At 42.8% G+C, this 12487-nt stretch overlaps 1 protein-coding gene across 4 annotated transcripts in view; it reads right to left on the bottom strand.

Annotated features, from left to right (window-relative positions):
* Nucleotides 1–233: 233 nt before the first annotated feature.
* LOC143292453 (uncharacterized) overlaps nt 234–12487 on the bottom strand; it is a 64489-nt gene continuing 52235 nt past the window's right edge. For all 4 annotated transcript variants that reach the window (XM_076602741.1, XM_076602743.1, XM_076602742.1 and 1 more), the window contains 3 exons: nt 11844–12487; nt 7395–7502; nt 234–3952 (listed from right to left, as the gene is read on the bottom strand). The exon at nt 11844–12487 is cut by the window's right edge and continues 469 nt beyond it. In XM_076602741.1, coding sequence (XP_076458856.1) covers nt 3933–3952; nt 7395–7502; nt 11844–12487 — 772 coding nt within the window. In that variant the 3' untranslated portion in view covers nt 234–3932. The remainder of the gene's footprint in view (nt 3953–7394; nt 7503–11843) is intronic.

Genomic DNA, 12487 nt, shown 5'->3' with positions numbered 1-12487 from the left:
TGTTAACGTCTCCCATCTTCCAGATCGAAAGGTTTCCATCAGTCAGTAATTATGATCCAGCAGGTCCCACAAATTAGGATGAACATACCCGGCGAAACACCGAAAGCCATGAAAAACGCACATGGAAAACGCTGCACACACACACACACACACCGAAAGCCAAAAACACACATAGAAAACGCTGCACACACCCACACACACACATACACACAGAGTTTAAACATTTATTTCAGTCGTTCATTATATATCTTTATTAATGCATTGAGTGTAACTGTGAATCAATCAAAACGAAAAATAACATCAACAACAAAAAGTTCAATGATAATAATCACACAAAAAGCCAAATTTGACATTCTGTCAGTTTAATTGGGAATCTGCTCGCAAAAAATACTGACCATGACAATGCCTCATAATTTTATCAGGTAAACCAGCATACCTTTTTCAATAATCACTTGTATCGGCACTGACAAAGCTTAAAAGCGTATTAGTTTTAGTTTACCACCATTACAATGTTTTTGTTTGTTCATTTATGATTTTTCAATTTCAAGCTGGAAGTGTTTATTCGAATGTCTTATATCAAAAGGGTGTTGAGGTGGGGGGGGGGGGGGGGGGACACAGACTGGACATATATATATAGACACACAAGACAGGCAGACATGTCGGCAAGAAAAGAAACGTAGAAAGCAAAAAAGCTAGTCAATCTTGTAAATAGATAAAGAAATGAATGAATAAATTTGTAAATAAATTTACAAGCAAACAAACAAACAAACTAATAAATAAATAAATAATCAAATAAATAAATGAATGAATAAATAGATAATCTGGTGTCTCGCTCGTCATTTATCAGATGGATTCCCCCGTCTCCTCGACGAAGGCGGCAGTACAGTACGTCGCAGGTCCTCTAGTCCTCCGTAGAGCTTCCGGGCCGCTGGGATTGGGTCGGGCCAGGTTTTCTCTCGGAGCGCTTGGTGGAAGATAATCTGTAAGCGCTGAAGAGTTCTGATCCTAATTGTACTAAATCATCAAAGTGTACAGTAATTTCGGAAATAACAGTGATATTTGAAGAAAACAATGGAGTAACAAACAAACTCTCTCTCTCTCTCTCTCTCTCTCTCTCTCTATATATATATATATATATATAACGAAAATAACAAGCGCATGATTAAAAGCCTCGTATCGAATGACAAAACTGTCAGAAATAATTGTGGCAGTCAAGTTGAACTATATAACACAGCAGCTTTATGGTAAAACAAACAAACAAACAAACAAATCCAACTGATTAACAAACGTTTTAGAACGAGGACAAGAAGAAAAGCAGTTATTTCATACAAAAAAACGGATAAGTTCTTACAGCAGTATTTCATTGCAGCACTGAAAAACACGGCAAAACAAAGTGAGAGTCTGTTAATCTTATGTTGGAACTGCAGCTGCTGTTGAATTGGGTATATAGGACACACTCCTCTCTCTCTCTTACGGATCGCGAGCGCGCGTGCTTGCTTGATGATAAAAACAGGAAAAAACCAGCCATCATATCATCTTGTAATCTTTTCCTTTTTTTTTTTTTGATGAATTTCTCCACTTCAGTTCAAACACACTCTCCTCGCTGCTTTCAACAAATTGCAAAAATCAAAAACAAATTTCTGATTAAAAAATTTCTTCGGAATGAACTCATTACAAAGATCTGGAAATTTCGGGCATTCTACAATAAAATGAAAATCATCCCATCCATATTGCATTTGCGACAGTAGGCCTACGCAATTAACGCTGAATATTGTGACAAAATCAAATCCAGTTTCTGTTAAAATATTTTCTTATACAATTTAACCGTGGCGATGTAAAAATTCCTTCTTTATATGGCTCAGACAAAATGCCGTATGATTTGCAAGAATATTTCCGTGTTGTAGATGATACTTATATCAATACAAAACCCGACCATTCTTAATTTCACTAGCATTGTGACAGGATAAGCCTGTCTTCCAATAAATCATATGAGTTACAGTATTTCTATTCAATCGGAATAAATGTTTAAAAAAAACTAATTGCAACTTCTCCAAAATATCCACATTTTCATACCCCAGAAACGCACACCCATACAGCAAAACCGGTATTACCATGTAATTCAAATGTTCCAAAGATATCCAGGCGACATTTTTTTTGTTTTCTGGTTGTCTCTAACAAGAGTACATTGCTTTCAGTCTTTGGGTATAAGCGATTTTTTCCTTTAAAAAATGTATCTGTTCTGCTGTATTCAATGCCCAAATATTTGAAAGAATAAACAACTTCCAATCTTTGACCATTAAATGTAAATAATTTTATCTCGAGGACTTTTCCTGTTCTGAAAAATAACAACACACATACACATTCACACAGACAGACACAGACGCACACAGAGACACAGACACAGACACACACAAACACATACACACATGAGCATATATAAAATCATTTATCTAAAGAGTGTGCAAAGTTTTTCAGATAAACTGATGAAAATATTTAATAATCTGCAAACATTTAATGATTCATGACAATTTACAATAGCTGTAAAAAGAGATACACAACAGTACAAATCCTATGGAATTATGCAAATGAAATATGAACAATATATTCTGTCATCGGCAACAAATAAAATTAATAGATACCGAACACATAGAAAGATAAATCGTACATGAATACACAGATAAATGTATAAATAAATAATTAAAGAAATAAATCACACACACACACACACACACACACACTCTCTCTCTCTCTCTCTCTCTCTCTCGCGCGCGCGCGCGCGCACGCACTCGCATACATCACCAAATAACAATGAATTTACCATCAGGATTGGCATAAACCAATAAATGAAATACCAAAAGAAATTAATGAAATGAAATATTGTAGTGAACTCAAAAGAAAAGTACTGAAAACCACGAATAACATTATTCTGTTCGTGGACTGATTCATGGTTCCAGGCATTCTGTCTTCCAGAAGTCCACAATCCGGTCAGTGCTCAATTTGACGCCTGCTCCTGTGGTTTTCCTTTACAATGTACATATTCTCGGATCATACTGCATAGCTAGCTGATCATACAGCAATAGGACAGCTGGAAAAGTTAAAGCAGAAGTCACTGTTACAGATTCTTGATGTTTTCCTTGCTGCGTCACGCGGAAGAAAACAACAACCCCCCCCAAAAAAAAAAACAACAAACAAAACAAAACAAAAACAAAAACAAAAACAAACCCAAAACAAAACAAAACAAACAAACAAACAAAAACGAAGTAAAAGAAAAAAAAATGTAGTGCCTCACCCAGAAATTTGAGTCACTCTATATAGTTATCATTATCGAAAAATTTACGGTTTTCTGATGAATTATTAAATCATTACTATCAATGGTTTCACTTGAACCGCACATCAGTTATTCTTCCTTTTTAAGGCCATCGACTCGGTGACGTCCATACAGCTCGGTGGACATTCGAAGTTTAAAGGTTCTGCGGCGAGTCCTTTAGTGTCCCATGTATTCCTTAAGCACACTACACGCTTAAGTTATGATTATTCAGTTGTACTGAATTCCCCGGGCCCTTTTTGTTTGGCTGACCATTCATTACAATGAGGTTAGACTGGCCTTTCAGTCACCGAAGTTCAATAATTCATGTTCAGCTGGCACTTTTGTCACTTGTACGGAGATAGCATGTCCACTCTGCAAAACCGAAATTCGACTGACATTTTCAAACAAGCAGATTCTCTATAGTACACAACACAAATAATTTGGATGGCACTAGCACTTGTCACTCATGCAGTCTCAAGCCTGGCTCATCCTTTCTTATTCTTTTTTTCTTCTTCTTTCTTTTTCTCCTACAGTATTACATTGACGTTTGGCTGGCACCCTTCGCAACGCCGAAGTTTGGCTGCACGTCTTGGGAACGTGGAGTTGTGTCCGGTCTGGTCGTCCGTCACATCAGTTCACTGCGATCTGTGGACAGAGCCCAGTTCATGTCAGTCAGTCACACACACACACACACACACACACACACACACCACACAACCCTCACACACACCACACAACCCTCCACCGCTCTCCCCCCCCACACACACACACAGCGCACCGACAATGACAAACACGTACAACCCTGCGTCAATGGACGTCCTCTGAGGTGCCAGACACGATTCAGCTTTGTAAGACACGTCACCCCCCCCATGCCCCCGCCTCCCTACATACCCCCACCCTTCGTAAACTATAAACGAAAGACTATTCATGGAGGCTGTGGTATTGTTTCAAGTGTAATGGATAAGACGATGTATATAGGCTAAATATACAGTCCTGTACTCATTTCTGAGTCGATCACACAACCTTCTTGCCTAGCCAGACACTTCAGAAATGGGTTAAATTAATATTTGATGCCCAGAAGGTGACTGTTTAACGGACAGGGGACGGACAGGAAACTGACGTCCGAAGGGTCACTGACATGCTCTTGATCTCCTTTTAACTTCGTCATAATATCACCTGCAGGAGACGTGGCGGACTACACCTTTAGTGTGGTGACAGGTACTTACTGCGATAACATGCCTAAACACCTGAGGGGACATTGATATACCGCTGACCTTTTATATATTTTTTTTTCCCTTCTAATTCTATTTTTTCTTTTCTTTTTTTTTCCTTAAAAAAAAAAAAAAAAAATTAGCGAACACAAGTGAATCCATGTGTACGAACACATACAGCCAGACGGCACAAACCGAGCACAAAAACAAAACCCACACCAAAAACAAAACAAACAAACAAAGGAAACAAACACCCCCCCCCCCACACACACAGAGGCTCAAACTGGTTTCAACTCATCAAAATCACGCTTGCTTTGGTTTGCATTATTTTTGTGGGGGTCTAATACTGTAGCGTGTCCCCAGACTCTAACTAACTAAACTTTCAGGAGAAAAAAAAAAAGTCAACCATGCGGCCTGACTGACTTTCACGCACCAAACAGATCAGTGCTTGATACACACTGACACACCGCAAGTCAGAAGACCTTCACATAATATGGGAGGAGATCGTAGATACTCTTCTCCTCTGCTCACCTCTAACCACGATGATGGATACAGAGAAAAAGGATACAAAAAGTTAATATCCTCTTCCCTTTGTTCAAGGATATGGGAGGGGCGGGATACCTATCATCTTTACAGAGAAAAAGGATACAAAAAGTTAATATCCTCTTCCCTTTGTTCAAGGATATGGGAGGGGCAGGATACGTATCGTCTTCACAGAGAAAAAGGATACAAATATCCTCTTGCCTTTGGTCAGGATATGGGAGGGGCGGGATACTTATCATCTTCATTGTTCGGCTTTATTTATCGACCGGGGGTGGGGATGAGGAGAATGATTACCTCCCCTGTTCGACGTTCGTCATGGACATGGTGGAGAGGATACGTACCACTCTTCTTTTTCTTTCTTTTTTTCCCCTTCATCGATGGATGCTGAGGGAATTATACATAGTTCCTCTCGGCTTTATCCATGCATATAGAGGTGGGGGTGGGGGAGGGGATACATGTCTGCTTACCTTTGTCCCGTCGTTTATTTTTTTTAACGTCTAGCATTATTGCTTTCTCAGTAATACAATGTTAACAAGTTTGAGACAACTGATGAAAAAAAAAGAGAAAAGTTTTCTGCTTTTTTTTCTTTTCTTAATATTTCTTTCCGTCAGTCTGTTGACAGTTTTTCTTTCTTTCCTTCCTTCGATGGAAACCCAGCAATCTATAGGGGACATGGGTATATAAAAAATATCTTAATTGTCAAAGGATGAAAGTTCCTTTTTTTGCGTTTCATCGCTCCAGTGAAACTGACGGTGCCAAGGGGCACGCTTTTTTCTTTCTCAGTCTGTGACATAATGTATGCGCGTGACTGAAACCTAACTGAATCAGTATCAGTATCAGTAGCTCAAGGAGGCGTCACTGCGTTCGGACAAACTTATATACGCTACGACACATCTGCCAAGCAGATGGCTGACCAGCAGCGTAACCCAACAACATAACACATGGCGATAGTCATCTCAGCACTGCATCGTGACACTATGCGGTCATCGGCTGTGACACTTTACAAGATGAACAAGAAAGAAAAGAAAAAAAAAAGGTAGAGAAGCATACAGACAGAAAGACAGACAGAAAGAAAAAAGAAGGAAAGAAAAATCAAAGAAAGGAAGTTAACGAACGGAAAGAAATAGCGTTCACACACACACACACACACACACGCAAACACATGCACACACACACACACACACAACACACACACTGGAAAAAACAACAACAACAGGGAAATAATTTTCTCCTCGTCAGTCGTCAAGCTCTTCCAGCCTGCTGACACTGAAAGGAAACAATGAAGACACAGATTGCCTACCCTGGCCCACACCCCTTATACATATCTAAAAGACCAAAGGCATGCAAAAAAAAAAAAAAGTTATTAACTCTGCATGCGGCAATCACACACTGATTTCACACGTCACCAGATACCGTGATCACGGCTGTCACGTTTAGTGAGGAAACGTGACAAGCAGGACTGGGGAGTATGGGGGAGGGGCAGGGGGGAGGGGGATTGAAAGGTCATGCTGGCGTTACCATACCAACGCAGATAGAGAAGTCCTGTACGTGCATACAGTATGTATACACTGTGTTCTGTCCGCTACTTACTGGGTGGGATGGGACCACGCCTTCAAGACTTGTAAGTTCCTTAGTGGTGGGGGTGGGGGGCTCTCTGACATATGCCTTTTGGGACTGGATCCAGCACACAGCCAGGCAAGCACAGCGGGTGACGATACAGGAAGGTTTTGTACTCGGGCAAAATGTAACCGAGACGGGTTCTGGCTTTGAAGGGATCAGTGAAGCCACAAAGTGACCACGCCTGTGGGGGTATCATGTGACAAGCTTCAAAGACAACCACAGCTAGTCACAAGCAATACGCAAACATGCGTGTACACACGCTCGCGCGCACAAACAAAGGAACAAACGCACGCACACAAATGATGTAATCGAACATAGTTTCTGTTTCAAGCAGTCGTCGAAGAGTGTTGACTAACCCATACGTGCGTCACACCTTATATCTGCTTAAAAAACAACAAAGGTGGCAATATGTGGGGGCGGGGTGGGGGTGAGGGTGGGAAGCAGATGCCTGTCCCACCGCCATGGGGACTTACCAAATGCAAAAAAAAACCCATACACATGTAAAACATTAAACAAATACGAAATGCAGTTAAAATAACACAGATTCCACGTAAAATCCACTCGACGTAAAATCCAGGTATAACATCAAGTGTATTTGTGTTTGACTGACAATGTCTGGACGCCACCTATTTGTGGCACACTAAACACCTAACCTATACTTAATACGAGGTACGGTACATTCAGCTTGTAACAACTTTACCAGCTGGAGTTACCTGTCATGACTGGCGACTTTGGAGGGCTGTTGATATCAGCCCCGTCTTCATCTGACAAGTATGTATCCAGAAATTCGAAAGCCTCGGCCGTCACGCTGATGTGTTTGCCTGAAAAAACAACAACAAAACAAACATGGACATAACAACTATAAAGAAATAAGAAAAATCACAAACCATTAGAAGGCACGCAACATTAGCAATGCAGCAGTGATCCAAGATATTACCAAATATGTCAGTTCAAAAATAACTTACATACAAAAGACAAATAAGAAACAGAGAAAGAATTAAACAAATAAATACTAGAATGATGATAACAAATAGGAGGCGCAACTATCATAATACTTCTGGTTATGATGCAGTTGTGTGCTCTTCACAGGCAAAGTGCCATCACATACGTACACACGCGTATACGTATACCTGATCTCAGTACTGGAGAATGGTTCGGACTTCTATAATATGTGTGTGTGTGTGTGTGTGTGTGTGTGTGTGTGTGTGTGTGTGTGTGTGTGTGTGCGTGCGTGTGTGTGTATGTATGTGTGTGTGTGTGTGCGCGCGCGCATTTGTGTGTGAGTGTAGGTGCAAGAGTACGAGCGCGTTTTGTGTGTTTGTTGTGTGTATGTGTGCGCTTGCTTGCGTAAAGATTTGGACAAGATGCCATCCGAACAAACAGATAAATCGTCATGTTAGGGCAGTGGAGCCAACAAAGAGATGTTTATGATGAAGACATGCTTGAAACAGACTGTTTCCCACAGGCGTGTCACACTGAGCTGTGCTTTTCAAAGTCAAAACAATATCGGAATGGGGCCAGACGGAGACCTAACGAAAAACCTTGGCACTTGCTGCTCGCAGTCCACGGTATCCACGACACCTAAGAACGACGCGACCAAACGTGTTGGCGGCTGCTTTTTTTTTGGGTTTTTTTTTCTCAACCTCCTCCCAGTTTTGTCGCCGGACTGAAAGAATTTCCCAGACTCTCGAACAAGAGAGCATGTAGCACGGTGTGACTGGCTGAGATGGGGAGGGGGGTGGGGGGGAGGGGTGGAGAGGAGTAACACAGAAGCCATTGAAATGAATGCTAATAGTACCGGGCGCACCGGTGTAACATGTGCAAGCGACACCACTCTAAATTTGTCCGCAGCACTTCTTTCTTGACAAACCTTCGATTCATTGAACACACCCGACTCCCCTGATACAATGACGGATGAATAGCTGATAAACAAATGAATACACAAATCTGTTCAGTCAAACAGTTGGTTTCTTGTGAACATTGTGTCTGACTAAATCAACAAATAATTCCAGTTTCGAAGGCACACAATTTTGCACAATTTACACATTCAAGGAAAAAAGAAGAAGATACACTTCAGTTACTTTCTGTTTTTTTTTAATTAAAAAAAAACAAACAAAAACCCCCCAGCTGAAACTGTTTATGACAAGTATTCAAACTTGTATTGAGTATATCTTAATTTGAACGATGACTTAAGACCACAAGTCGCTGCTATGACGATGATTGTCATCCTTATACTAACAGTGGAAATAAAGCAGACAGTTCTTATGGATTCGTTTATATGTGTATACGTGGTAGAGATGCTGCAACAGACCAAAACGTATCTCCAGAAGTAAGGTTTTGCAAACTTTCGCTCGTTTTTACACACACACACACAGGACAGAATTCAAAACACTGTGCACGATCTTGATGACCCCCTCCTATACCTGCCCCCATCCCCCCCGTCCCCCCCCCCCTTTCACTCTCCTGAAACTGGTTTACCATCCACTAGCCACGGCTGAAGAAGCCTACTTCACGCAAGCAAACATTCAAAAAGAAATATTCCCATTGAGTTTCACTTTTGAGTTTAAAACGAAATCCGTGTGTCGGCTTACGCTCGGTTTGTCAGTTATTAATTTTAGAGACAGAGAGGCAGAAAGAAAGAAAGAGAGAGAGAGAGACAGAGAGAGAGAGAGAGAGAGCGACAGAGAGGGACAGAGAGAGGAAGGGGTAGGGTGGGAGAGAGAAAGAGAGGGGGTGGGAAAGTGAGAGAATGAGAGAGAGTGTGTGTGCCTGCGTGCATGCTTGTGTGTGTGTGTGTGTGTGTGTGTGTGTGTGTGTGTGTGTGTGTGTGTGTGTGTGTGTGAAAGAGAGAGAGAGAGATAGATAGATAGATAGATAGAGAGAGAGAGAGAGAGAGAGAGAGAGAGAGAGAGAGAGAGAGAGAGAGAGAGAAACAGATAGACAGAGACAGTGCGAACAAGTCTTCCCGTGTACGGTTGAAAAAAGAAAGAAAGAAAGAAACGAAATACATCAACAGCGTGGCTCTTATCCATGTAAATAAGTGCGCAATTATCCTCCCCATACTGTCTGAAGCACTGAACGGGCGTGACCATCACTGCACCAACCAACCACGCCCTCTGGAACTGCGTCGCAGGCTCGTTTCACTGTGTATTCTCCGAACAGCGAACACACTCACTGAAAAGCATGGCGTTTTTCAAACGTGTGAGTATCTGCGCTATCGCTTTAGCGGCTATCAATAAGAGAGTCTGGATTCCCTCGTCTACGCCCCCACAACCCCTCCTCATCACAGATCTGCCCGTTTTACATGGGAGTTAAAACAACATTTTCCCCCAACATCATTTCACTTGATGTTCAGACCCCCCCTCCCCGCCCCCTCCCCTCTCTCTCTGTGCGTGTGTGTCTGCCCCTCTCCTTCTCTTTATCTACCCCTTTCTCATACAAGACGCCCGTTTTTAACTCTCTCCATACGAACGGCGAAAGAGACGACGTTAACAGCGTTTCACCCCAATTACCATCATCGAAATATTGCATGTGGAAGGCTCTTATACTGAAGAGGTGCATGTTGACAAAGAATATCACAATTCTGACGACGGAAGCTAAAGGTTGGGTCATTCAGACACCCCTGGACATCCGAGGGGTCTGTGTAGAGGAGAAGAGAGGACTGGCCGTACTGAGTGAGTTAATAGATGAGATTTACTGATATCACTGCAACTACTACTACTACTACCCCTTCAACGCAGACCCATATCACGAAAAAACACACAACAAAAAAACAACAAGAAAGAAACACACACACACACACACACACAAAAAGGACAAGGACAATGCGTCAAGTATCAGCTGAAGCCTCCCTTTCCAACTCCCACTCCCGCGGTACGGGTAGAAGAGAAGCATCCGGGTGGATTATTCTTGGCCAAGAACAGTTTTGCTACGTAACCGTCAGTGGAAAGGTCTCAGTACGTGGAAACGCTGGAATGTCGTATTATCATCATGGCGGGGTCACACTCCCTTAAGGCCCCCCTATTGCCGTTCATACGTCCGGCCATAAATACTGTCTTTAAGAAGGCATTTCCGATAACAGCGTGCTACACTGAAAACAACACAGAGACCCAGCAATCTGTTATCTCTGTGGTTGAAGTTCACTCTTTTCACAACCCTAATCCCCACCCCTTGCACACACACACACACACACACACACACACACACACACACACACAGAAGGAAAAAAAAAAAGAAGAAAAAAAAGAAGTAAGATCGGGTGCCTCAATTCTGATCCCCAGAAAAAAGTTTAGAAAATATGTTTATAAAGATCACAAAATCTTCAAGACCAAACAAACAACAATAAAAAGAATATTTGATTATATTCGCAGATAAATCATGAGTTTTAAACTTAATGTAAAATAACCTCCAACTTAATGCTGTCACTTTTTTTTTCCACGAAGAAATGTGGCGTGACAAGGGGGCTGGGATGAGGGGCGGGGGGTGTAGAGGGAGGAGACACGCACCAATAGAGCCAGACGGGACGGACACGGACATGGACACGACACACACTGACAGACACACACAAACAAATAAACAAACACACACACACATAGAGGGTGTGTGGGACAGAGAGTTAAAGAGGAGCAAAACTAGCAAAGCCCCCCCCCCAAAAAAAAAAAAAAACAACAACAACAAAACAAAACAAAAAACAACAACAACAAAAAACAACAACCAAAAAACCAACAAACAAACAAACAAAGCAAAAAACCCCCCGCCCCCCAAAAAACCCCCCAAAAACAACAACAACAAAAAACAACAACCAAAAAACCAAAAAACAAACAAACAAAAAAACAAAGCAAAAAACCCCCGCCCCCAACCCCCCCCCCCAAAAAAAAAACAACAACAAAAAACAACGACAACAAATACACACACACACACACACACACACACACACACACACACAACTGAGAACGCACAGCTCATTCGAGGTGCCGTCCGTGTCAACACTCAAGTGCCCCAGCAGGTGACAGAGAGAGAGAGAGGGAGAGAGACAGACAGACAGAGAGTTACTGATAAGCAAACCCAGCCAAAGAGAGAAAGAGACAGACAGAGAGTTATAGAAAAGCAAAACTGACAAAGCCAAAAAACAACAACAAACAACACAAAAACAGAGATCGCACCCGCTCTCGTCAGCTCATCCGAGGTGACGTCCGTCTCAACACTCAACTGCTCCAGCAGCTGTCTGGCCCCAGGCTGACCCTCCATTTGGCCGCTGGCACCCACGTCCCTCCCCGACGAGATGGTGGCTGAGGCAGCAGCTACCTCACTTCCCGCTACCTCCCCGGAGACCACGACCTCCTCGTAGACATCTACAGCACTTCCCGCCGTGGGCACCACCTCCGTGACGCTGTCTTTGACACCGGATGTGCGGGCCCCGGCCACAACTGTCTCGTCTTCAGGTTTTTGAAGAACCTCCCCGAGCTCCTGGTAGTCGGAGGTATGGGTGAGAGAGGGTTCAGGGTCTCCAGGGTCCCCCACCTCCTGATAGATGGGGTCATGGACCACGAGGGCTTCATAACCCGGAGTGTCGTCGACAGTGAGAGACCCTGTCGTTTTTTCTGTACTGTCTGCCAAAGGGCCTGCTCTGACTCTGTCCGCGGCTGACTGCTCCTCGGCTGCTGCCACTACCGGAGTGGCGTCGTCCGAGGTGGTGGAACGATTCCTGACCGCCGGTTTGTCCGGAACGGCGTAAATGTCGCCCTGATAGCTGTAGTGCAGGGAGGAGGAAGACGTGGGATCAGGCACAGCGCCAGTGTCAGGAGGC

Source organism: Babylonia areolata, chromosome 18 (assembly GCF_041734735.1).
Source record: "Babylonia areolata isolate BAREFJ2019XMU chromosome 18, ASM4173473v1, whole genome shotgun sequence".
Taxonomy (NCBI): domain Eukaryota; kingdom Metazoa; phylum Mollusca; class Gastropoda; order Neogastropoda; family Buccinidae; genus Babylonia; species Babylonia areolata.
Note: the sequence above shows the minus strand (reverse complement) of the source record. Positions and strands in the feature narration are given on the sequence as shown.